Genomic DNA, 27,342 nt, shown 5'->3' with positions numbered 1-27,342 from the left:
TGATTTGTAATATATTTTATCTCATCTTGAATCCGATATTAATAAATCTAATAAAAACGAGAGCAATACTGAATAGACCCCGATCAACTTCGAAGACGTAGAAAGTTATCGTAGACGAAAATGCAGCTCTTGAGGTGTTAGAGGGACAGGACTTGTCGAATGGTTGCAATATATTAATCATTATCAGTATATTTTAATCACTTTCAATCTTCGGCATCCATTTTCAAAGCGGAATTCGCTAACAAAATTTAAATTTCTACTTACTCTACTCTCATCGTCGTTGTGTGGCATTTCCTTAAATTGTGCTAAATTCTAAAATACAGAATATTACATCGCGCATACAAGTGCCACATGCATGATCAAGTCCGTTAATTGTGAAAGCCTCTTTTTAGAAGCTTAGTAGCTTCTCTCTCTCTCTCTCTCTTTTACTGAATCACGTTTCTTTCCGATGAGTGCTCACTACACAGATTATATGATCAGTGCTAATTAGATAGCGAGTGTAAATATACACACTCATTAGCTTACCTATAATTGTACTTGCACTTGGGCATTTATTTAGGTATAAATACGTGCTTTTACACATGACAGAATGATGCAAGTACATTAAGTTAGTTATTTTGTTTGGCACGTTCTTTTCAACCCTTGAAGATCTAACATATTTATGTAGTTGATTTGATTGGATGGTATGTGTTCTTTCAATTCGGCTGACTAAAAAAATGTTTTTTAAAAACAATTCTTCAATGTTATGCTGATTCCAATGATATGAGATAATATTAGATAAGCACAAAAAACAGAAATATGCCAAAAAATAGTAGTAAAATATTTAGAATGTGTGATAATATTCTATTGATAGAACTTTTTGATTAATCTTTACATCAAATAACTTCATAAAACCCAAAAGAGGATGGAAATACAAATTAGTCTTGAAAACGAAATCGATGGTTCTCGGTTTTGTAATGGGTCATTGTGGAAAACTCATTTCCAAAAAGATAATTTGAATTGTTAAAAAATATGTGCTATTTTCATGAAAGTAAATTGAACATTGAAAATCTAAAGCAATCACTAGCTACTTTATTTTATTCCCAACCAAGGCAAACAAAGGTTAATTACATTCTATACAAAATACATTTGTTTGTTAATTATATTTATTACACTTATACTTTAGTTTTTTTTATATATACATGTGTATATAAACTTTAATATATATTATGAAAAAGTGTGAAATGTCAGTCAATTCAGATTCAGATAGAAGAACGTTATTGAAATTTAATATTACAAATATAAAATATTTGTCTTCCTATTATTAAATATATTCTTAATGATAATTTGTTTCAAAACGTATTAAATATCCATTTTTATAACTTCTCCCAATTTTTGAATGTTAACATGATCACATTTATTCGTCACTGTATTTCAGCATACAATAATCAATAACAAAATGAGTAGCAAAGCGAACATTCACTAACGCGAGGCGACTGATGATGAAACAAGCGAAATAAGCGAAATAACTAACTACATCTTATATATAAGCAAACGTACAGTCTACATATACATTTATGAATGTATTTAGCGTTAGTGTTTATTAATACAAACAAATCAGAGTTAAAATTCACGATAAAATGTAAAAAAACACAATACGACCAAACATCAAAATGCAATAAATTCGTACATTTTTGCATAAGAAGTGTTAGTTCGGTGTTGAGTAATGCAACATGCATATGTGCAAGTTGGAATTTCGAATACTGGTTTTCTCGACAATATTGATTTTTTAAATAAAGAAAAAGTTTTTTTAAAAGTATAATCTTGCCGTCAACTTGGCAAACTTATCTTTTATTTTATTATAACAAATTCGGGGAATATCTAACTATACATATACTTCCTTATACTTCTATATATCGGTATTTTTATTTTATACTCCACATTTAATTTGCGAGAGTAATTGCTATTCAATTTCGACCGAATATAGTTCTTGCTTTATAATGCTTATCAAAATCAGTAGATATCTTATTCATAGAACGCTGTATAAGCGAAACTCTCCTAAGACGAGAGTGCGTAACATTTGAGTCAGCGGATTTACTGTATAACTGTCCGCCGTTGTAATGCAAGCAGACAAGCGATTGATTTCATTAATTTCGCATAAAATTCAACTAACAAAATTGCATTTTCCTCTTGTTTGCAACATGAAAACATCAACAATTGTACCATTGCATGCAATCACAATAGTTCATATGCATTTCAAACATAACTGTGCGCTACTCACCATTATGCCCGGCTGAATGTAGGGGGCGGCGAGCGGGCGACTTATGAGTAAAGCGGCTGAGCTGGGTGCTGTTGTGGTTGCCAAATCGAAACGAAAACGCGAATATTGCTTCATAAATATTTTCCAGATTACATAAGCCATCCTCGTGTTTGTATGTGTGTACGAATTGGGGGAGGACGCAACGGCGCTAGTGTTTGTGATGGTGCAAAAGTTGCAGACTTAATTCCTGATCAAATGCCGTTGAACGAGCAGTTTATAAAAGTATAAATAGATTTTATTGTTGTTGCTGTAGCGGCGGCTGTTGCAGTTGTAGATGCAAATGACGTGTGTGCAACATGTGCGCACCAAAAGGCTGAGCACAGAAATGCGTAGCAATTGCTGTTCGGTTGATGCCACAGTGATCAAAGTGACTTGAGAAATTGATTCAAATCACATAATAAGCGAATGAGCCGCACGCACGCTCACATATGCACAGACACACGAACGCACCTATGCAAAAGAGTTATTTAAAGCAGGCAACAGTTGGCCACTAGATTGTATGCGCGTATGGTTGTGTGTTTGTGTTTTCCGCGTTAAGTGGCGTCTGCCAGACACTTGATTGGCGATGATTTTTGGCTTAGCAGATGCCTATTCAAAACGATTTTCACTATGCGCGAGTCTTAAAATTACTTTTCCACTCGAAGTTTTTCGTTCACTTTTTGGCATTTGCTATGTTAAGTAATTGAGGCTAAACGGCGATCGTAAAATTATAGTTGTCACACTTGTTAATTGAATATTTTAATCACAAAGAATTTGACTTGTAATGCAAGGAAATCATGTTAAGTATATGAACTGCTATTCTGGTATTTCTATATATCTTGTTGTTAATTGAAAAAAATATTAAAAGAAATTTGCGTTTGAGAATATATTTTCCTTTCCAACATGAAACACTCAACTTTTAATATAATATAGCAAAGGATATCATTCTTGTTCCAAAATCTATATATACCCAATGCAAAAAAAAAAAGACATCGAGGAATTAATAAAAAATAATAATAATCTATTTAATTGGAGGAATTCATTTCGCTTTGTGTAGTATTAATGGCCTTGAATCGACATATTAGTGACCCACTACGGAACAGGTATCAGCTCAGTGACTCTATGTCGCAATGGAAAGAGCAAGACATGACAGTTCGAAAAGAGTAGGTTGAAAAAAGTGACCATCAAAAGGAACTTCAAGTTCAATTTTAAACAAAAGCAGTAAAGTGTTTTTAAATATTAAGGAGAAAAGCAGACTCAGCCTATTTTGAAATCTAACTCTACTATAATTGTAGTAAGTCTACTTCTACTGAGACATGAATGATCGAAATTATATGTATGTACTAACCGGCTCTCTTCCATATATGTACAGAAACTCGAATTAATATAAATTCAATATATGTCGATTTAATTCATTTTATCGGGTCTACGAACAAGTTCAAAACTCTTAATGAAGGTAGAACTATCATGAAAAATTATCTTATTATTATATATTATAAAAGAAAATATATTTGAGACAACAACGAGCATCTAACAAACCTTTATTAATGCTACAAAAACCCGGTATCCAAAGCACATAGAACTGTGAACACTATAACGGTTGAGAAGAATAATTTTTTCGGTTTACTAGTATAAGCCACGAGCTTCAACAGCGAGAAACGTTTTACAACAACTATTTGATAGCGAGGTGTATGGCAGTTAAATATAAACTGAGATTTGCACCGCGACAGAAGTTCTATTATGCCCTAAAATGTTTACCAATTAGTGAAAATAGTACTATTTTCTATATAGAGATTTATGTATTGCTCATGGTAGATGATTCTTTCTGCATATATCTACAATCGGCGCAAAAGAAAGCTCAACTCAAACTCGGATAAGTTGAAAAATCGAAATAAAACAAAAAATCGATGTAAATTATCAGCGAATTACAAAAATATGGGCTAAAGTCTATATAAAGTTTAACTATTTTGGTAAATGTTCGTTTCCCGTTCGCTTACAAGAAGAGGGGTTTAATAATAAGTTGGCACAAATGCTGCTAAATTGCTCTTTCAGATTTTTTATATTTTTTATATGTTATTCTGAGAATGCTATTCAGAGAAAAATATACCGGTTACATACACTATTAAAACTAGCTGATTAAGGCAACTGGCCTTAAATTTCACTATAGTCAAGAGCCGCGTCGCCCAATATACAACAAAAAAGGTTTAAAAATATAATCAGAAAGACTAAATTTAGAGGCTGTGTTGCTTAAATTAATTTTAAATCTGTTAATTAAGATTTTTTTAATTACTATTAAATTAATCATTTGCTTATTTAACTGCTTAATTTCATAAACTAATTATTTTTTTCGCTGTTAAAATTTAAAGAATGTAATAAGCCGCAAGTTATAAACAGAAAACAAATAAGTGAGTAACTACAGTAAGTACAGCTTCCAAAACATACACAAATACACATAAGATATAGTATAGTATTACATAATTACTTTTTTGCACACTAAATTGCACATTTCCTTCTTAAGTCATAATTTTACTTTTGCTTTGTTTTATGATGTATTTAACCGGGCACTTTCATTATTACACATTACGAAATAATTATTTTTTATTTTTATTTATTTTTTATTTATCACAAATTTTCTGGGCGCTTTACTTTCAATATTTCTTTTAATTTCTATTTCCACATCATGATTTTCTTTATTTATTTTGCTATGATTTTCGCAACATTTTTGTTTGATTTGCGTGGAGCATTTTGCATAACGCAGGTCACGTCGGAAATCGCCAATATGCCATCTATCAATAATGATAAAAAAGCACAAATTTATATAGAGAAAATAAAGAATTATCAAAATAAATAAAAGTACAGCGCAGTGTCCAGCCAAACATATGCACATTTATGTGGCCACTGCCTGTCGCCCGGTCAGGCGGTCGGACCGCAATCCAACCTCGCATTCTTCGCACTGTCGGCCTTGTTGGTCCGCGGCGGACACATCGGCCACGGCGCTGTTGCCTCAGGCGTTCACACAGGTGACGGCGTTCACTTATGATTTTGTATTTTTGCACAAACCCACCGCGCCCCTCGGCGGCACAGCGCGGCACCATGGAAGCGATGCAATACACATACCAAATATTTCACTCAACATTTACCCACTGGCGTGCGCTCAAGCGCTTTTTGGCAAAACGAACGCACTTTTGTAATAAATATTATGTTATTTTATATAAACACATAACAGTTTGTAGGTGAATTCAAATTGAATTTATTTTGCTGAAATTTTTTCGAATGACTGAAAGAGCGCCAATATTCTTTTTTTTGTTTTAACTTTGGTTTTTATTGTATTTTCTATGCGCACAAGTATGTGTTGCTAGCTCACTTGCAACGCTTTGCGGCATGTGGCACCAACTTGATCGTCCACGCTATGCGGCAATATATGATTATTGCAATTTAAAGACCCGCACCGACTGACCGCACGAACCGGGCATATACATACGTGTGTATATGTGTGTGAACCAGTGTCTATATTGTCGCTGAGTGATTCTGTCTGTCCATTATTAGACTTCTACTCGCAATGATCCTATACTGTTTGTATGTAGCTGCTCGCGCTAGACGCTAGACTAGACTGAGTGTTTCGCGAGTTTTCCAGCAACTGAATAAAAACTAAGTAAATAAAAAATGTGGCTTTTCGCTAAGCTCAGCGCAGCACTGTACTGAGCGGCTAGCTATGAGCGTCTAATGAAAATGGTTGATGAAATGCAAAGGAATATACAAATACGAAAGTGGCGGGGAGCAGCAATAGAAAATAATTAAATGCTGAGGTAGCAGATGGAGGTAAGGCGGCGGCTCAGAAAAATAGTTAGATACATATACACACACACGCACACATGCATACATATGCATGTACTAGTATATTTATATGTACGTGTCACTATTGCCGGTAAGCGGCGGCAAATTGGTGGCAGGTGGTTGTGGAAGGTGTGCGGCAAGCGAACGACTAACTGACTTGTGAGACATATACAGTCAACTCTCCTATAACGCGGTACTCTCAGAAGGCGGTTTCCACATAACGCGGTGTCCGTCAGTAGCATCCCATAAGCTGTTTAGGTCATTAGGGCCTATTTGAATTATAAGGGAACAGATGGCGCCAGTTTCATGTAGGTACAGGCAGTGGGACATACTGTCAGTAACTATAGTTACTAATAGTAACTGCATATGTTTACATAAAGATTATCTCTGGCTTACCTTATCACTTATAATTGTTCTAGCCCGGCAGTGGAAACCCATACGATGGAAAAAAATTTATATTTCAAAGTTCTTGGTTCTTAATAACGCTGGTTGCCACAACATACAACTGGATCATCCAAATGTAAAAATTTTCTTCCTCCCTCCTAACTGCACGTCAGTAATACATCTTTTGGACCAAGGAGTCATTCAAACTTTAAAAATGTATCACACACGCCAAGTTTTCCAAACCTTTTTCGACAGATAAGAAAGTAGTGAAAATAAAACCCTTACCCAAGTTTAAATGGAATTTTCTATTTTAGATTGTATTAAAACCGAGTCATCGGCTTGCGCGGAAATTAAACCATCAACGCTTAATGAGTGTTGGAAACCCCGAAAATAAGGAAAACGAATGGGTGCCAAATGTCGATTTACAAGATGTGATAAAAGGTCTAAATTTGATGGATTAAATTTTACAAAAGTCCTTCTTGTTTTTGTTGGTAAAAAGTTTTTTAGCTTAGGTTTGGTATTATTTCTTTATATGAACTCTTCAATTTAAAAATAATAATTTATAATTTATCTTTTCCTTATTGGTTTCCATACAACGCGGTACGATTGATGTGATTTGTACTAATTCTTCATTCCTTATGGCGCGGTACGCACTCACCGCGTTATAGGAGGGTTGACTGTATACATATATTCATGTAGCTTTTATGTACTTTTATTAGGGTGACCCATAAAGAATATTATAAGAACTATTTTCTGCACCTCACTATTATTACCACGACCTAAACTATCACACCTAAGTAATAGAACAATCAGAACAATAAATGTGAGAAGGTTACCACTTGTTTCAAAATTCTAAATCGAAATATTGATAAGAAAAGTAGATACATTTAATATCACATGTGAAAGATGGTAAAAGTGTTGCCACCTTAAAAAATTTTAATTAATTGAAATAACAGATTAAAAAGCCTTACAGTTAGAAATTTGAGTAAGAAACTGAATTATTATTAATTTAAAGAAAGATAAGAGTTTAAAATATCTGTTTACTCGTATGAGAGAGCTGGGAATCCCTTTCCAAATTTAGTATAAAATAAAACTGATAGGATAAAAAAGTTATTATAGTGTAAACTTAATAAAAACTTAATACTAAGCTATTCAAAAGTCGTATAACTGAACACATTTTTGGGAGTTGCCACCAGTTAAAAATTAGTTGAACAATAAAAATGATAAAATACACAAAAATGTATAAATAAGTATTATCATATATGTTTCAAGCTAAATTAGTGTAAGCAAGATTTTTGTCAGACATACTTTTAGGAAGGGTTGCCACCTGTATGCAACATTTAAATCAACGAAATTAAGCAAATAAATGAAATGTTAATAATATTAGTATCAAATGCGAGATATTAAAAAAATCTGATCCACAAATATTTGTGCACCACCCTAATACGTTCGTGTGCAATAAAGCAACAATGTAACGCAGGAATATCTATAAATGCATGAATGAATTTGCGCATGAGTAAAACTCTATAAAAGTTTTTTTATGCCTGAATGAATGGATAAATAGTAAATACAAAGAGCAGGCAGGGGAAACCGCCTGACAAGAGGCAGGCAAGGAGGTGCAAAGAAGAGCCTTAGCGAGCAGGTGAGAAAGCACACAAACCGCAAAATTGTTTATAGCAAGCACACATACACATTTCAAAACACATACACACTTACGCACTTAAAAAATGCACCAAACATGCAAAACACTACAATTATAATAACAACAACAATACTATACTAAACACTCATGTAAGCCAAAGTTTAATGAATTGTTGTAAACGGCGTTGCCGCTGTTATTGCTTGCACGGTTGGGTTTTTTTTTGTTGCTGTAAGCTCTGCACTGGGTTGCACTAAATTTAAGTGATTACAGATAACAACACAAGTAATTTAATTTATCCGAAGGAGGCTTAACGTAATATAACACACCTCAGCTGGTGAGTAAGTGGTGGATTCCATTCGTTTTCTTCACTCTTGTTAGCTACCCCTATGTAAATAGGGCAGTTCTACTTCTCTGATCTTCTCGAGATTTACTTTAAGACAAAAAATCAAGTAATGTAGTCCTATAATATAGGACACGTTGTAAGGTTTGATCCGAGCACCGACCTACCTAAAAACAAATCTAAAAGGAGTATCACCTCGGCTGGCAATAGAGAACTTCTAAATTTTCATCTGCAACTGAGTAAACTCTTGAGAACTTCTAAATTTTCATCTGCAACTGAGTAAACTCCTCGCCAAAAATGAGAGAGCGTTTAGCACACGATTGAAATAGTTAGGAGAAGCCAGAATTAACAATAAATCAGCGAAGGGCTAGTCGACCTAAGTCTGTAAAGTAACCCGAATCTTTGGAATTATCAAAACGTCTGGAGTTCGCCCGAAGTGCAATAAGAGTGGTACTTAAAAATATTTTCAATGAACTCCATTCATTGTCATTATTTTAAAGCTAAAATTGGCAATAACAACAAAAGGTCATTTGAAAAAACAGAGAAGCGTGAAACTGAGTTAAAAAAAAACTTTGGCCTTAAAATACACATGCATGCGTTTTAGGGAACATAAACGTCATCGATGGATAGACTTTCAAATTTCGATACCATTTTTATACTCTTGCAACATGTTGCTACAGAGAATAATAGTTTTTTTTGCCTAACAGTTGTTGGTATCACCGAAAAATAATCGAGATAGATATGGAATTTTATATACACAAATGATCAGGATGACAAGACGGGTTTAAATCCGAGTGACTGTCTGTCTGTCCACCCGTCTGTCCGCATGTTCAAGCGATAAGTTGAGTAAAAATTACAATATCTTTAATGAAACTTGGTACATGTGTTCTCTGGTAGAAGAGTAAGAACGAGTTCGTAGATAGGCGTAAGTGGACCACTGCCATGCCCACAAAACGTCATTAATCGAAAACTTTTAAAATACCATAACTAAGCACTTAATTAAAATATAAACCTTTAATTTGATATAGGGGTTTCCAACAGCAAAGGGAACCTCTGGTATAAAAATTGTCGCCCTCTAATAGGTTTATCTCTATCGACAGTGTGCAAATAGATGAAAACGGATTGTAACCCCGTCCTCTGCGCATATAATGGTTTTGCTAAATACTACTGAAGCCGCGATAATTCAACAACTAAATGCGCCAAACGCATTTAATTTTCCACCTAAGATGGTACGAGAGGGCTTTAGAGAAGTTAATGTCAAATTATTTAGCTATTGCGAACTTTTTATCGAAAATGTTGGTCAATCTGTAAAATAAATTATTGAAATTCGGTCAAAAATGTACTGAACCGGATCAATACTTCTCTAACTATTCGTGCGCTTTTGTCATTTTATGGTCGGTGAGTGGCAGGGTGAGTGGTGCGGTAAAATAACAAAGCGGTCGATTTTGGTGCGAAGGAAAATCCACAAATTATTTTTGGAAAGCCATTATATTCACTTAAATTGACTGTCTGGTGTAGTTTTTGGTTTTTGGTCTGGTGAAATCATCGGCCATACTTCTTTCAAAATGAAGTTGGTGACATCGTGACTGTCAACGGAGAGCGGTGTAGATCGATGATAACTAAATTTTTATGCCTATCATTGGAAGAAGTTTATCTTGACAACATCTGGTTCCAACAAGACAGGGGTACGTGCCTCGCAGCACGTGCAACAACCAAATTATGGCGAGAAAAGTTTGGACATTCGATAATTTCAAGAAATTGTGACATTAAATGGCCACCAAGAAGTTGTGATTTAACACCATTAGACTACTTCTTGTAGGGTTATTTGAAGTCATTGCTCTTTAGCAATAAACCGGACTCTCTTCAAGCTTTAGACGATCTATTCATGACATACGACTTGATTTAGTGGAAAAAGTACTCGCGAATTGAGTTCATCAAATTCGTTCCTGCAAAAGTTGCATTCAGAACTTTATTATATCGATTGTACTTCAAATTAAATTAAAAAATATTTGAATTTTATTAACAGTTAGTGTGTTTGTTTTTAATCATATCACTCTTTTTTGGAAACCCTGTGTATTGGTGATGGTAAGTGAGGTAACTTGATGAAAATCAGAGAGCATCTTTTTGCGTTAATAATATGTAGTAAAGCCAAAAATAAATAAAATCAGGTCAATATTATCCCTATCTTCAATGCACGTAATACGTAACGCAAGGTGAAAGGGTTTGAAATGTTCTGTTACACCGGAACTTATCCCTTCATAACTTGTACTTCAAGATCTTGCTTCAAAATAGAGCTTAATATCAGTAACTTCTTTCCAGCGCCCATCAATTTAATAACTAAGGAGAGGTTTTACATTCAGATGCCCAATTGAAGAGATTTCGCCAAAAGCTACAATTTGCTGGTGGTAGTATGGTATTATATCGAGCACAAAACCATACGTGCCCTGTAGGAATAAGTAAATCATGAATATCAATTTTACTACAGGCTACTTTGCGCATGAGTGCCGTATACAAAAACTCATTTGCATGTCCATCAAAATGCATAAGTCAGTCTATAAAAATGGATTTGACAAGACCCGAGTGCCACTCACCCCACTACTCATTAAACGAGCACTCCTCAAACTCAAATAAATTTTTATGTTTGCTTGTGTGTATTGGAGGAATATTGTCACTCAAAAGGCGCACACACCCATAGTCACTATCGCAAAAATGCTCTTACGTGGGTGGGAGACAAGCATTTATTGCTATTTTTAGTGGCAGCCCTATTTTTAGCTTTTAGTAAATTGTTTGTAAATGCTACCAAACTTCTGTCCCTCTTCCCTTTTTTTAATTTTCTTAATAATAATTTTATGTTTTGAAAAGTTGTCGCTAGGGTGAGGCAATTGACTTTTGCTATATGATAAGAAGTCGTTAAGTCGTGTTATCTTCATTCGTGTTTTGCCACCTTTTGACATTTGTGTGAATTTCGTTTGTCCACAACCAGTGGCGGTTTTAACTGACAGTTTAGCTGATGGATGAATCGATAGCGACAACATGCGTGGTAAAATATGTGAGGGGAGTGCATAATGAACATGTTTCAGAAATAATCGGATTATAGGAAAAAATATATAAAATTTTAATGCATTGTCCAACGAGAAATATTTCAAATGCCTTTTACTTGATTTTTTTAACAACCAATCTTTAATCTCTCTGGAAAATATTTTTATCAGAAATCATTAATAAACCAGTATTTTCGGGAACATACTGAAATGTATGTGGAAAAGAAATCAAAACAAAATATATGGTCGTTCGATAAAAAAAAAATTCAATACATCCATAAATTAGCCTAAAAATTTATTTCGAAATGTCAGAAAAAACAAATGAAAAAGTTTAATATTAATAAATATTACATTAACTATCGGGTCAGCGACGAAATGTATTGCACTGTTAACTTACCTGTGCAAAATTAACGATACATTATTTTAAAATAAAATTCTAGAACAGATATCGTTAAAGAGAAGAAGATATTTGAAATAATGGAGCGGAAACTAGTAAAACATTTAAACGTTCTTCAAGAAGTATAATAAGTGAAGTCAAGTATTAATTTGCGATAAATCATTGAAAGGAAGTTTATATAGATGAGAAACAGCATTTAACAAACATTTAAAAAATGTTGCTTTTTCTCAAATATCGATAAACAGTAATAAATAGGTGGATAATTTGTATCGATAAATTTTTGCAAAAAAATAGGAAAATAAAAAAAAAAATTCTATAAGGGAAGGAATATAATATAATATATTATAAAGTAAAAAAAATTTCTTTAAAGAAATGAATCAGTGATGTGGGAATTGAGCAATTTGTGAAGTTTTTAATGTAAACTATAATACTGAAAGTTTTCTTCTATATAATAAGCTACTAGATTTAATAGGCGGTAAATTAAGTATTATGAAATATATAAAACTCCTATAAAATGTCAGCTTTGCTGTGAGGGATAACTCCAGTCGGATAAACCAAAAACACTTTCTAACATTCTTCCAAACCGAAGAAAGTACTCACTTTTACATTCAATATTTTCCGCTGCAAATATGTGTGTCTCAACGGCGTACAAATCTAATAACACGCTCCCACATTTATTGCCTATTTACTATGCCCAAACGGTAAGTCAGTCTGGCATTCTTTTTAACTTTCAATTATGGCCATTGATTTCTTCGGATACCCGGCAAACGCTCAGGCCATTAAATCAAAGCCAATCTGAAATTTTATGCATACACTGTGGAGGCAGGCACATGCATATGTATGTGGCAACATTTTTTATGTGTTTATGTGTGTATTTAGGCATTATTAACGGCATTTTAAAAATTCAAAAATTTGCATGCATTAAACGTAAACCGAAGCGACGGTAGCACCCACATTATTTTCACTCAACGGTGAGTTGTTTGCATGCATTATTGCTGCTGCTATTATTGTTGTAATTGCTTTTGTTTTCATTTGTTTCACTTTTTCGCATTTTTGTCTTCTGTGGCACATCAAATCGGCAGGAATTCGCGATGGTTGCACATCAGTCAGCGCGCAGCGAATTAACCAATTGGCATACCGACCGCGTACACCAATCACAGTGACAACAGCAAACCACATCAAATATACATACAAAATAAATGTGAAAGGAAATTACTAATAACGAAAAATTCCAATTTTGACTAACTTTGATATTCTCAAAGACCTAAAGCCTCCTATGTGCGCGGTATAACGGTGTTCATATTCAATTTGCCAAACTTTAACTGTCATTTCATTAATCCATATAAAATTTACATAAAACTATCCCTATTTTTAAACATTTTCAGTATTGAGGGAGTTCTTCCGCATGAGCAACTGCCACTCAGAGGACCTGTCTGCCACACCTTCCTAGACACACACGGGGGTAAGGAATAAGCTGTCTGCTCGCATAGACATAGGCTTTAATGGCTGCCTCGTTTATATTCCTACATATATACATATGTAACTATTTCAAAGTTCCAGGCCAGCATAGACCGTTATAAAGAACTCGAGTGCACTGGATCCACAACAGAATTGCCTTTAGTCACGCTAGTCCATTTGGTATGGAATAAACACTGCAATATATAATAATTACCCAGAAGGCAAAGCAAGTAGTTTTTGCTGAAATGGACTAGTTCGTTTCGCAGCCCACTTGTAGTAGTTATGCATTAGTTGAGTTATTATAGTTTTAATTTTAAACAAGTAAAGAAGAACAAAGCTCGGGTGTAGCCGAACATTTAATACTCCTGCAACTTGCAAAAAACAAAGGCGGAGGAACACCTTCAGACACCGTGATTTTATTAATTTAAGAAAAGGGGATAAACTGTTATTCATATTAGAATTTCATTAGGATTCCTTATGGAGGACGTGTTGACCTGCTTTTACCTATTTTGGTACGAATTATAGTGCAATTTTTGGACGTAAGATGAATTACCTTGAGGGCACTATTTGTTCAAAATTTTATTCTGATAGTTTTTTTATGTTTAATTTGTATACTGTAAAGTGAAAGAATCAGGCGGGATTTGAAAATGTGTTATACGGGAATTAGGCGTGGTTGTCATCCGATTTAGCCCATTTTTGTAGTGTCTAATAAGAAAGTTTGGGTAACCTTACACACCAAATTTGGGTGTTGAATCGCTCGAGTAGATCCTGAGATATAGGTTTCCATTAAAGTTGGTCCGAATTTCACACCAGATCCCAAAAAACCTTTCTTTACCAACCTGGTTGTGAAATTTAATGCTTGTGGCTCATTTTTTCAGTGAGTTATAGTACTTAAGTAGTTTTAAAAACAACCGTTATATGGGAAGGGGGCGTGGTTATCATCCGATTTTACCTATTTTCACAGAGGTTGAAAAGAATGTGGATGATCGATGTATCTACCTTGAAAGTGTTTTTTTACCCATTTCCTTGCCTTTGAATGTATTCGGCTACTTTTTTATATTTTGAAATTGCTGTTCAATTAATTCCTAAAGATCCTGCGATCTCTTCTTTTTTGTCTACAATCTTCATTGAATCTTCCAATTCCTCATCTTCAAACTTTTTTCGCTGTCCAGGACGTTACTTTTCTTCCAAGCCAAAATCATCACTTTTAAGTCGTGCAAACCACTTTTGGCTACGTTCGCTCGGCTAGTTCATGTTCACCATAAACTTCCACCAAAATATAATGACATGCTGAAGTCATGAAGAAGAACTCCCCGCAAATCCATCACCATCTCTTAATAAATCGTACTAATATACAATAGTTATAGACCTAATACAATGAAGATAAAATTTCTGAGATTCAACACATGGTTCTAGGGAGGTGGGCACGATTGCCCTTCGTTCTGACCTTTTTTAAAACCTTAGAAAGTGTCATGACTATTTTATATACTAAATTTGTTTCGAAGCAGTTAATATTCCTAGTAGACTAGTTCATGTCTAGTCTACATTCAAATGCTAGAAATATAGTTAACCAGCAAGCTTGCATTTTAAGCAAAAAGGGGTCACCATGCTTTAACCCCTTTACATTCAAAATTTTTGTGCATTTCGCGAATGGTTTCGGCATGTTTGTGAGTATGTGTATTGGTGTATCCTTGAGAGTATCTACGTGTGCGCAACGAGAAAATCAATTTAGTTAATTGTTGAATGTTAATTTTTTATGTTGGTTACCGAGGACTTTTTGTTGTATTTTTGCGAAACAACATGTTTGTACGTAGTATAAAGAGGGATATGCCATTCTGAGTGAGTACATAAAGGATCACTGGAAAGACGCAGGGAAATGAAAAAGTTTTAAATTTAATTCGAAAGCAGTAATGAGGAACTTCGGAGAGAAAAGTCGTCTGCAATGCGAAAGCTGTAGATATATATTTCAATAATAGTAGCATGCAATTTGTAGAAATTTTTACACCAATGAAAGCAACGAGTTTGAAACTTACACACCAGAAGCCTACAATTTTTACCTCATTAACGATTCCAACAACTGTGTGGTTGTGCAAGCGCACAAGCATATACACTTTTATTTCAATATTCACAATATCTCCAATGAATACCAGAGTTTCTTGTAGTTTATATATAAACTTGTACATACCTACTTATGTATGTGTTTACATACCACCATGCTCCAATTTATAAAAACAGCAAACAAATTGTATGATTAGTTAACAGCAAAGCTTAATATTGCAATCACACCATTAATGCAGTAGGCGCCGCATTACAACAACAAAAATAATGTATCTACATGCATGCCTTTACATACATGTACAATCTTTACATACATGTTCAACCGTCTATTCAATTCGGTGTTAGGAGAAATGTGTTAAAATTGCCATTAGGCAATTAAGACAAAATGAAAATAAAAAACAAGTGCCTCCAATTTGCCGCAAATAAAAACTAACGGCGTCCTAAAAACCTATAAATTTTATAGCGTTTTGTTGTTAAACCACATATCGATTGACAAGCTATGTATAAAATAATTTAAAAAAAATTTTTGTTCGCCTAATTCGACTCCACCTCCGTTAAAACTTCTAAGTTTGAATTTTATAGGAAACTGGGTTCTAAATATTTGATATTGAGTGATAATTACCACCGTTTGTTGCAGATAATTTATAATATATATATATTTTATATTTGCGCATATCCCAAAAATATCTTTAGTAATATCTTCACGTCATAAAATTTTCCTTCAAGCTACCAATCGGTTAAATCACCGATTAATTACCCAACAGCGCTACCAAAGGTTTCTGTTAAAATTTCTTATAGTTTCCTCAGGGTCAATTGACAATTCTAACCGAAACTCTTGTGTACGTGTGATCGTTCATCCCTTTCTCACTCAAAGCCCTTATGACTTCCACAGTGTGTATGTGTTAGTTTCGGCTCTAATTCTTTTAAAGAATTGGAGTTTCGGTAGCCGTGACTTACTGGATGTTCTGCATCTGCAAAATTCCCGGTCAAGAAGTTTCAAATATGCTCTATACCATATATAAAATTTCTATATTCAGCCTAAATGCAGGCAACACTTTTTCAGTTTGTGGAACCCGTTTGAAATATCAGGTAGCACCAGAAACATTTTTAAATAGTATGTTCAACAATTAATGTAGGAAAAGCTCTAGTGTCATATTTTCAACCAATAATCTAGTTCCTTCACTCTCTTTCCATTTTTAGGCAACTTTCTTACTGAAAGGAAACTTACAATATTGAAATCATACAAACAAATTGTGTATTTTCAAGATATTTTTTATAATAAATCAGTATTAAAAGAACATTATTTTTAAGTCTTAGTATCGTAAAATTAATATTTTCAATTTTATGGTTTCCTATATTATTTGTTATTTATTACAAATCCCAATTTGTAGTTTTGACTTTATGAACAACTCTTAAATATTTCTGAAAATAATAATTTTTTACTAAATTTTCCTTTTAGTTTTGCATAAAACTTCTGCTTAGCGATGGTGCTGCAAAGGAGTATACACATAACAGTTTATTTTTAGCATCCACTGTAGAAATATTATTTAATACTCAGTTGCATATAATTATTAACTCAAACATTTTTTCCTACAATCTTTTCTTCTCTTACCCAATTCCGAATCCGATCCATAAATCGTTTGAATGAATCCATACGCCTTACAGCCATGACGAAGCCACTGCAAACTGTTGAAATCAACACAAAAAGTCGATGAAATAAAACACCGCCATTAAAGCGGCCCTGACAGTAGGTAAACATTGAGGCGCACACAAGAGACACACACGACAAACAGGTGGACGGAAGAGATGATGGATCGAATGTGCATTGGACACGAAAGTCCCATTACATGTGAAAATGGGACGAGCGGTGAATGTGAATAGAAACACACGGCGGAGAGGATAAGAAATGCACTCGCCGACACAAACAAAACAGCATTTAGGGGCAAGACGCACAAGGACAACACTGCCAGGGAGCTTTCGAGCTGACGGCAAACACTGAACTGCACACTATAACACTTACTGATTGCGCTATAGATCTTGCCAGAGGCGCTTTGCACTTGATTTTTATGTTTCAGTGATAAACTTTATTATTACCGTTAAATTAAACGCACTTCACTTTCACTTAGAACTTTCCGATTTGCGCTTTCTTTAGCTATGCTTCACTATTTTTTCGCAGAATTCTTAGCGGCACTAATTTCGTTTCAATTCGGCTGAACTCGATTACTTCGATTGCGCTTTACGATTGCGGCTTGGGTCGCCCAACTGAACCGACTGAAGTTACTGAGCGACTGCTGGGCCGCGCCAACTTGTGGCTAGCAGCACTTGCTTACCTACTTCTTGCCAGCTGACTAGCTGTCAGTCCGTGCGGCCGTCTTCTTGGGCGGCTCACTGAAAAACGCGCCGCTGCAGAAACGCTTTTTGACGCGTCGATTGAGGCGCTGACGGCATGACAAAGTCACTGACTAACTGACGACGCATTTGACAAGTCGCCACGAACTGCGAGTAACAAACGAAAATGCAATAAAAACACTTGCACTGCTCTCTCAACAATTTTGTTGACCGCCACCACCCCCTCTCCTTCTCCACCATATCAAACAGCCGTGTTCGCTTTGTTTGGCTGCCGATTGTCAACCGTAACTAAAAGTAAGCTGATAGCGGATTTAATGCAATCACTTGTTGTTGTTAGTGTTATTGTTGTTGTTATTCCGATTGTTGTTTTAGTTGATGATACCTTTATTGTTGCGTGTTGGTGATTGCCAGGCATTGGAGAGCATTTGTTGTCATGCAAAATAAATAAATAATACCCGAAAGGAGAACACTCGCAGCAACAACAACAATAACAAAATAAGCACTAATAGGTAGCAGTGATAATAATAATAATAAACAATAAATAATTCGGTTCGTGCGCGCATGAAACAACAAAATACGCGAAATACGGACAAAGTGAAATGGCACTTGACGACGGATTTACACTACCGAAGGCACAGTGGGGCGAATAAATGAAATTAAGAGTGAAATGAGAGAGAAGCTATTAAATATAGCCAAAAATGTCACTATTGCGCAAATATTATGTTGGTCGCCACCGGGCCGACCCCAAAAGATGACTGGCGATAAATTTCATGCTTAAAAATTACGTTAAATATATGAATTGGAAAAAGCTTAATGTTTCGCTATAATCCAAAACTCTTAAACCTAATCCTTAATCAACGTACAGCGCTTAGGAAAACGTTCTAGAAAATATTAATTGAAAAAAACTATTATGCTCTGTAGCAGTATGTTGCGCGAGTATGAATATATTGAAATAGGATTGCCAGCTATATGCGAGAGCAAACTGAGAAACATTTTTCAATATATGCCTTAAGTAATCATAAAGCTCCATTGAGAGCTTTCGATAATACTTTAAGTTAATGATATCTATAAAACTAACTGTGAAGAACGTTGCCATATTGAATTAAGGAATATTAATTTAATAGTATTTTGGAATTAAACTTTCATCTACAATGTAGTGCCTACAATTGGATCATCTATCTCTTTACTAGAAATTTAATTTTTCTGATTTATTATGTGAGGAAGACTTATGTCAAACATCTAAATTTTGACTATTGCTTGAAACATTACCTGCATGCATCCATTGCAATAACAAATGTTTTTACATCTGCCTCACTACCTGGTACTTTTTTCCGGAGGTCCCTATGAAATGTAGTCGGATACTAACTTAACTCACCTATCACAAAAATCAACTCCATGCAAAATGTTGTAAAGTAAGTCATATCGCAAAGCGTCTCAATTGTATATCCCTATTAGCACTTTCATAATATTTCATCCTATTATAAAAAACGAATGCTGAGAGGTGATGAAATGCAGTGCCAGCAACTAACCAAAACAAATTCTATACAAATCATACTCATTTTCTACCGCAGTAGTCATTCTACTTAACCCACTGTACGCCAGTGCACCTTTCCTTCACTTAGTGGGTGTAGTAATACTATGTAAGTATATATATAATAAAGTTTCGCTTCTCATTGAGGCCTCTACGCCCCGAATGCTCTCAATTGTATAGCGTGAGTTGTAAAGCGTGTAGAATAGAGCGTGGAAGGTGCTACGAGTACATGTGTAAGCAGTAAAACTGCAAGCGCCGCGAGTGAAATTGGGGCCGCAGAGACCTGCTTGGCGGTAGCGGCGCTCAAATGTCTGATGAGATTAACCCAAAGCAAGAATCACTATCTAACACAGGTGCTGAGATACATACACACATGCGCTCATGGCTTGCTTGTAGAATTTTTCAGCGTTCAATAGGCAAAGTAATAATAACAACCACACATACTGTTTAACTACCAACCACAACAACACGACTTACAATCAGGTAAACATGAACAACAACCAACAATTCTGTAGCGCAATTCGTGGGGACGCTGGCAAAAGGAGGCCGAAATATGAGTCGATGGAGACGGACACAGAGCGCACCGCCGATGGAGGCCGCCTGAAGCGTGTGTGTGCATTTGTGTGTTTGTAGCGGCGTGCGATGCATGCAAAATGGGAGTTGGGTAGCTTTTGGAATGCAAGCGATTGGCAAGTGATGGCATGTAATAGGAGTTACTCGGCTGCCAGTGATGTATGCATACCTCCATGTATGTATATATAAGTGTGTGTGTGTGTGTACCATATGTTTGTGAAGCCCTACATTTTATTTATGCATTTGCTCATAGTTATTTCTTTCGAATCTTATTTCCATGCGCTCGTATGTGATTACTGTTGAAACTATTGTTATTGCGTTGTTGTTGTTTTTGTTGCCTTGGTGATTGTTACTGCCGTTAATTGTTATTGTTTATCATTATTGTGTATTTGAATTTTTTTATTGCATTTTTTAGGTGGCGGTTGTCACTCGATGGCATTGTTTAGAATGAGTATTTCGGGGCTGACACAGCAAAGCCGAACTTCTGAACATAAACGCTGGAAATTTGTGGTGACGTTGGCGCGAGCGCGCTGGAGCTTTATTCATAAGTGCGAGTACACATTGGGAAAAAGCAAACATTATAAAACGTGATTTTAGAACACTAGATACGAAGTGAAATATTTTTAGGAATTATTGTACATAAAAAGTATGCAGAAATTGGGGAGTTTCTTAAACTTGGCAGAATGTAAATACAACATTAAATTTTATTTGTTTGATCGGGTATATTATCGGAGAATCTATATATTATTTATGTAAGTCTGGCAGCGGCAATCGGACCACAATCACGCTTACTTTTAATACACCATAATTCCTTCGAAAACGTCGCCATAAATTTTCCTCTTACAAAAACTAAATAAAGCTATAATTAAGACACGAAAAACAAAACTACTTTCCTTCCTTTGTTTGTGTTTATATCGCATATCTCGACCAGTGTTTCAGATATTTTAATGAAAGTAGTTGACTAGGGGTTCTTAAGCATAATAAGATTTATGGCAAATAATGAGTGATATCGGTCCGTCTATGCTTCAAGCACCAATATTATATGGGAATACAGTGATTTCTGTAAGTCAGGTTATAACTATAGTCGAACTTTTTTTTAAGTTTTAAAGTTATTTTAGAAAAGTATGTTCAATTTAATATTATCCAAGGTATTGCCCAATTGTCTCTCTGGCAATTTGTTAATTCCATCTCAATATAACTGCGCCACCTTGGTGGCAAAAAATTAATTAAGCAAATTTTTAGTACCCTGTTCTGATGTGAACCATATATTGCAGAAGGAGCAAGGTCTGGGCCATAAGGTGGGTGAGGCAAAACTTCCCAGCCACCGTTTTTCAAATAGAACCGGTCGTGTAACATGGGCCGAGCGTTGTTATGATGGGAAAATATTGTCTCGTGACTAGTCGCTACTTCCGGACATTTTCGGCTATCGCTCGCTTCAATTTGATGAGTTGTTGTGGGTAGCGTTTCCCAGTAATAGTTTCACTCGATCTTAGAAGCTCTTAATAAAGCATGACCTTCTCATACCACCAAATACAGAGCATTACCTTGTCGTTATGGATATACGGGTTTGCCGTTATTTGGCTGGTTGGCTAGGTTTCACATTTGGTTTTAGCATATCAGGTTGTTGTAATGAATCCATTTTTCATCACCAGTCACTTTCTAAAGTGTTCAGCAATCTTCTCCGATTGGTGCTTCAGCTCCTCAGTTTCAAACTTTTACGTGCTTTCACGCTGTTCTTCGTGTTCCACACAAAGCTTACCAATTTAAATCGTGCAAACAACATTTACTACATTGACTCAGCTAAAGCATGTTCAACGTAAACATCCACCAAAATAGGATGCCTTTGGCTAAGATTTTCTTCATATTAAAATAATGAAGAAGAACTCCACGCACCTCTTCTTCAGTCACAAAATTCGACATAATTGAGTGAAAAAAGTTATTATTGTTTACGCTTCAATTGAATGACATAAACTGAAAAAGACGCACAAGGACAGTACCTTTATAACGCATGTTCGAAAATTGGAACAATGGAATAAAAATTAATTTGCTTCATCTCTTGGCAAACACGCACGATTATAGTTATTTAACTATAGAAAAAACTGACTTTCGTAAATTTGTTGTAGTTTCATAAAAATAAACATAATTTAATATTTATCAATTAATTGTATTTTTTTAGCTATTAAACCAAAATAAAATGTTCTTTAAATTTTTCTCAGTGTATATTCACTTCACTCCATACGAAAAACAGCGAACGCTTGTTATGTATGAGCGGTCTCGTAATGCCCTCAAAATTTTTGCGCTTTCATTCAGTGTGTCGGTTAGCGAAGAGACTATGGTAATTTGACGCTGCAAATTTCAGTGTTTGCTAGTTTCCTGAAGAAAAATTACCTTCACATTTGAAAAATATTTTTGCGCACATAACCCAAAGTAAACAGACGAAAAATTCCAACAAATTCAATTGAAATGCACAAACTAACAATAACAGTGAATATGAAGTCAGCTAATTATGACAACAATAAAAACAATTGTTTATGTGACATGAGAATTGTATCGAGCTGTTGTTGTTGGTTGTTGTTGATCTCAAGTCAATTTTGTAGAACAATATTTTCATACTTGCGAATTTTCGAGTACACAGCTTCTCGCTTACTAATTGTTGTTGTTTATTATTTTCTTTAAGGGGCGTTTGTATCTTTACTGGAACAGTACGATGCTTTGTTAGTAATAACGGAATATAGAATTTACTTATATAAAACCAGATAAAGAAGACCTTGCGTCTTGTTTTACCGGGCAATCTGTGTTTTTCTGTCACTATTTTAGTCTCTTTATTATGGATATGTTTTTGAGAGATAGCTAGGGAATCTCTAATTTCCCATTACACCTTTCAAAACCATGACTAACGTAGTTCAAAAATTGACAACTTTAAGATATGTGTGTACATTATAAAGTCACTCTTCACCTCAACCGTTTCCTCAGCCTTTAATTCCTTTTTGGAAATGTCACTTGATTATTTCATAAGTCGATATTTTTCAAATGTGTTCTCAGAGCGCAGAGAGCTTAGAACTAAGTAACCACCTTCTCTTTCCTCTCGGTTTGAATGACGACTTTCGCTGTAAAAATATTTCGAGTAGTCGCTTGAAGACCCTATATTCAGCAAACACATCATTATTGACAACGAGATGTGGGTTTAAAAATATTGTTCAAAAATCTACCGAATGGCGCTCCAAAAAATATCCGAAATTTACCGAAGACATTGAAGGCCATCCCAGCCGAGGGTTATGACAACTAAAAATGCTGCATGACAGCCTCCATTGGTATGTTATGATCCCCTCGAGGAAATCAAAATGGCCGACCAGAACACCATAAGTAAGAGATATGAGTACCAACATAACGCAATAAAACAGTCGAATACACGTAGCCTGAGAAAATTCAAAATTCGCGAAACTTTTTGAACAAACCTCGTATAATCGATGTAGACTTGTTTTTGTGGAGCCGCTCGATATGTTTTGGTATAAAGGTGCACCCTAAAGCTATATGGTCATTAAAATCTGAGATATTTTTCGGGCCTAGCAGTCTCAAATAAATAAGATATCGGTTGTGAAATAATCTGTATGAGAACTAATAGGGCAAAGTAATAATATAATACGTCTGATTAGCTGATTATAAGCACCAATGCCGGTATAAAGTACAAACCCTAAACGAACCTACATATATATTGTAGTCTTCCTAGCCTTAATAATCAGGACCTTACGAAAAGTCTTAAATCAATCTAATCAATCAATCTGCTTGCTAATTCACTAGAATAAAAAAGGAAATTACACAAATAATTCCAATTGATGCAAATCTTTTTCTAACCTCACTTAAAGCTGTGGGTTTTCTAACCCATAATTTGTGTTCATTTTCCCCTTCAAATCAAAACGTAAATGAGGTATTGAACTCTCGTAATTGCACTTAACATGACCCACACATAACGGTAGTTTAAATTGCAAATATTTATTTTATTTCGTTGCATAAAAAATTATGAGCACCAAAATACAATACTGTCACAATGGAGTACCGACTAAGCACGCAAAAAAAAACTTTAAAAATAATTGCCAAAATACGATTGCGGTTAAACGAAGTTAATGTAAAAACAACAAACAATAAACAAAGTCGCAAATTATTATGTAAATACAAGCGCGCAAGTGCAAGTACAGCGCATGAGCAGCCACTCAAGGGCAGAGGTGCTTTCGGTATAAGTAGGAGAAATATAAAAACTGTTGTGAGGTTCGGTTGGTAGTGGCTGGAAGGAGGGAGCGCACAGATTATTGATTTTGCGCAATTGTAAATTGTTAACTGTGAGCATGCGTAATCGCAACGCACGCGAGTCTACGAGCGGGAAGTGAAAGAGCCGCTTTGTGACGGCAAAGTAAATTTTTGGCTTAAAAAGAATAAAGAGAATGCAACAACATGTTGCGACGCCAACAAATTGTGCGAGATTTATGCGGTAATCAGTGGGCAATTTGTATTGTTTTTCAGTCAATAAACGATTGCAAGCAACGCATTGCAACAATAAAGAAGGCGACATGCAAAGCGATGCGAGCCAGACACGAACGAATGCGAGTGAATGTGAACGTGCAACGCGAGAAAATGTTGCGCATTATGTAATTTTGAATGAGCGAGATAAATGAGTTCCAGCAGTTGGGAAGAAATATATGTAAATGCCAAATTAAGTTAAATATTTATTTAGGCAATCATAAGCACCAACTGTGCGCGAAACTGTGCGACGAGAAAATCCGAAATTACGAAAATATTTTGAACAGCGAACAAAACATTGTCGCTGACACACTCACGATATTCATGCTCGATGCCACAAAGCTAATCCAAATTAAATTGTCAAAATTGATAATTGAAAAAATCTTTGCGTTGACGAGCAAATGTCGACGTGGACACATGCATATGTCACGTTTTTAACGAGATGACAAATACACAAATTCACAAGACCGAAACACAGCCAGCAGCACCACCTCATACACACATATTGTATATATGTATATACATGTGTCCTAAGAGCAGTGGTGTGGCACCGCATGACGAGGTTAAGGAGTCGCAGATAAATCGCTGATGCAAACGCTGCATTTTAGCTGCACGAAAAAATTGTTTAAATGCATTCAAATTAAAAGTGGCAACGCGCATGCGCAGCACATCTCTTAGAAATACACACACACTCGAGCTGAACCATGTGAGTGCTCAGCCGAATTGTGCTTCTTTATTATTTTTTCATGTGATATTGTTTTCTATGGCTTCCATATGGTCACACAAAGGCGAAATTAGAGAGGGTTCCAAAGCGGAGGCTATTGGTGTAGAGCTAGTAATACTAGCTGTCAGAAGAATGTAGTAAAATTTTATCAACACATCATTTGAATGCAAAGAACAGTACTTAGGAAAAATATTGTACCAGGTTGCGCCATTGTCAAATTATTCCAAAAACAAACTTCAACAAATTATTAAGTAAAAATTACGTAATATAAATAAACAGCACAATCTTTCATTTATGATATGTATGGAAGGCCTCAATAAGATCTTTCGTAGAATCACTGGGAGAGTACAGTTCCTTGCTGCCATTTATTCCCATTACCACCAAGCATTAAGGTGTATATTGCTGGTACTCATTTGGTTTATAATAGCGTAAGATTTTCGAAATTCGGATGAATTACGAGTCCAGACCAAATAATAAATAAGAAAATACTTCCCATATAGGTATATACATTTAATATTATGAGCTAACAAAACAAGTTGTATTAGTTTTTGGTGACTCGAAGAGGCCCCTTCTGAATATGATAGATTTTTGAAAACTAAAAGAAACAAAACAAATTAGCCCCATTTTGAGCTGTCGTCATCGTCTTCAAATTGATTTCATTTTCCTTTAGATATTTCCTATTAGATACGTTTTCAAGTCATTTCGGAGCAGAAAACAATTGCGCCAAGATATTGACTTCTTCAAAATTGCAAACATTCACATAAATCGTTTCTAGAATTTTACCTTTAAAGACCCTTGATAAATACCAATGAGTTCGTTCCCAAACGTTCGCAAATTTTTTGGCTTAAGAAGTAAATTAACAGATTTACCACTCTCTCTCTCTCTCTCCTAGGCAAATGAAAGTTTTTATATAAAAAAGGACCAAAAACTCAAAGGCAGCAGCTCATAGCTGTTAGCTGTTAGCAGCCATCCAGAAATGCTTTATACAATATAGACTTGGCCACATTGCCATATTATAATAGATATTGGCAAGTTCTCAAGAGCCTTTAAGGAAACTTTATTACATATAATAATTTAGGTCATAAGAGCATTTGGAATTATGCTGAAGATAGACCGGCATGGTGCTCTCCTAGATAGACCCCCAAGTTTCAAGGTCAGTTTACCATTTATTAAGCATTATAAGTTTTAGTCGTCACAGTCTTCTGAAAGTGTCAAAAACTTTATTTCAATAAATTCACTGGGTGCCATAAATGCTCAATTTCGGAATATACTCTGATAATATATGATAATTTCTGGAATGTCTGGAATGTAATATGAAAGACTTCTGTCAGCGTGATTTTATTTTTCTCTTCCTTTTCCGCTTTTTTAACACCATAGACATTTTTGCCAAATCCAAATATCAAAATTTCAATTAAATTTGAATAAATCGGAAAAACTTTGAATGGAGAGATAATATATTTACATACATTAACCTCAATGCTGACTGTCAGATTTTTAGAGAAGAAAATGTTTCATTGATAACTTAGGAAGTTATAGAGTAATTGTATATTACTTTAATCAGAGCAACACCAAACATCCGAAAATGGATACTTATTTACAGTGTGTAGGGGAAAAAATATCCACAAATTAATATTTTCTTCCTGTCCCCTCCTGTAAATTTTTCAGCTCCGCCTCTGCTCACATAAGTTTTCGTCAAACATTCCACCAGCCAGTCGAAGAGGGTGCAATCGCAGCTGGCTGCCAGCTGAAAAACGAAAGTGTTGTGATGTACAATGAGAGAGTGGCGCTGATAGCGAACAGTGAACGCGTGCAGCAGTAGCCGCATCACTGGACAGCAGACAAAATAAATGTGTCAAATTTATATGTCAGACACTTAAAAGACGCAAGATTAATTTCGGATGACAGATTTGAGCTGCAGTGGCCGAGTGAGTCGCGAAGCGAGTAAACGGCTTGCGTAATTTAACAACAACAAAATAATAACAAAAAGGTGATGTTAGTATGTGGTTCGTATGAAAAAGATGGAAAAAACTACCAAATGAATTTCAGTTACAATTTTCAAGCAATTGACTGAGCTGCCTGCAAACGAAACGAAACAGAAGACTCAAGCAACAAATCTGCGAGGGAATTAAACGACTCGAAACGCTTAAAAATATGGCAAATGAACGGTAAAAAGGAAATACAGCTAAAATTAGTCGTAGAAAATATATTTCTAAATAATACTTTG

At 35.2% G+C, this 27,342-nt stretch overlaps 1 protein-coding gene across 8 annotated transcripts in view; it reads right to left on the bottom strand.

Moving 5' to 3' along the window:
- LOC118680417 (streptococcal hemagglutinin) overlaps positions 1 to 27,342 on the bottom strand; it is a 423,094-nt gene that overhangs the window by 142,768 nt on the left and 252,984 nt on the right. For 2 of the 8 annotated variants that reach the window (XM_070111746.1, XM_070111747.1), the window contains exon 1: positions 17,042 to 17,836. The exons of 1 other annotated variant lie outside the window; for it this stretch is intronic. In XM_070111746.1, the coding sequence (XP_069967847.1) occupies positions 17,042 to 17,188 (147 nt within the window). In that variant the 5' untranslated portion in view covers positions 17,189 to 17,836. Of the gene's footprint in view, positions 1 to 2,260; positions 2,483 to 17,041; positions 17,841 to 27,342 lie in introns of those variants that run through there. 5 more of the 8 variants (XM_070111753.1, XM_070111754.1, XM_070111752.1 and 2 more) reach the window with 5 other exon arrangements.

Source organism: Bactrocera oleae, chromosome 6 (genome assembly GCF_042242935.1).
Source record: "Bactrocera oleae isolate idBacOlea1 chromosome 6, idBacOlea1, whole genome shotgun sequence".
NCBI classification, from domain to species: Eukaryota; Metazoa; Arthropoda; class Insecta; order Diptera; family Tephritidae; genus Bactrocera; species Bactrocera oleae.
This window is presented reverse-complemented; position numbering and strand designations above follow the sequence as displayed.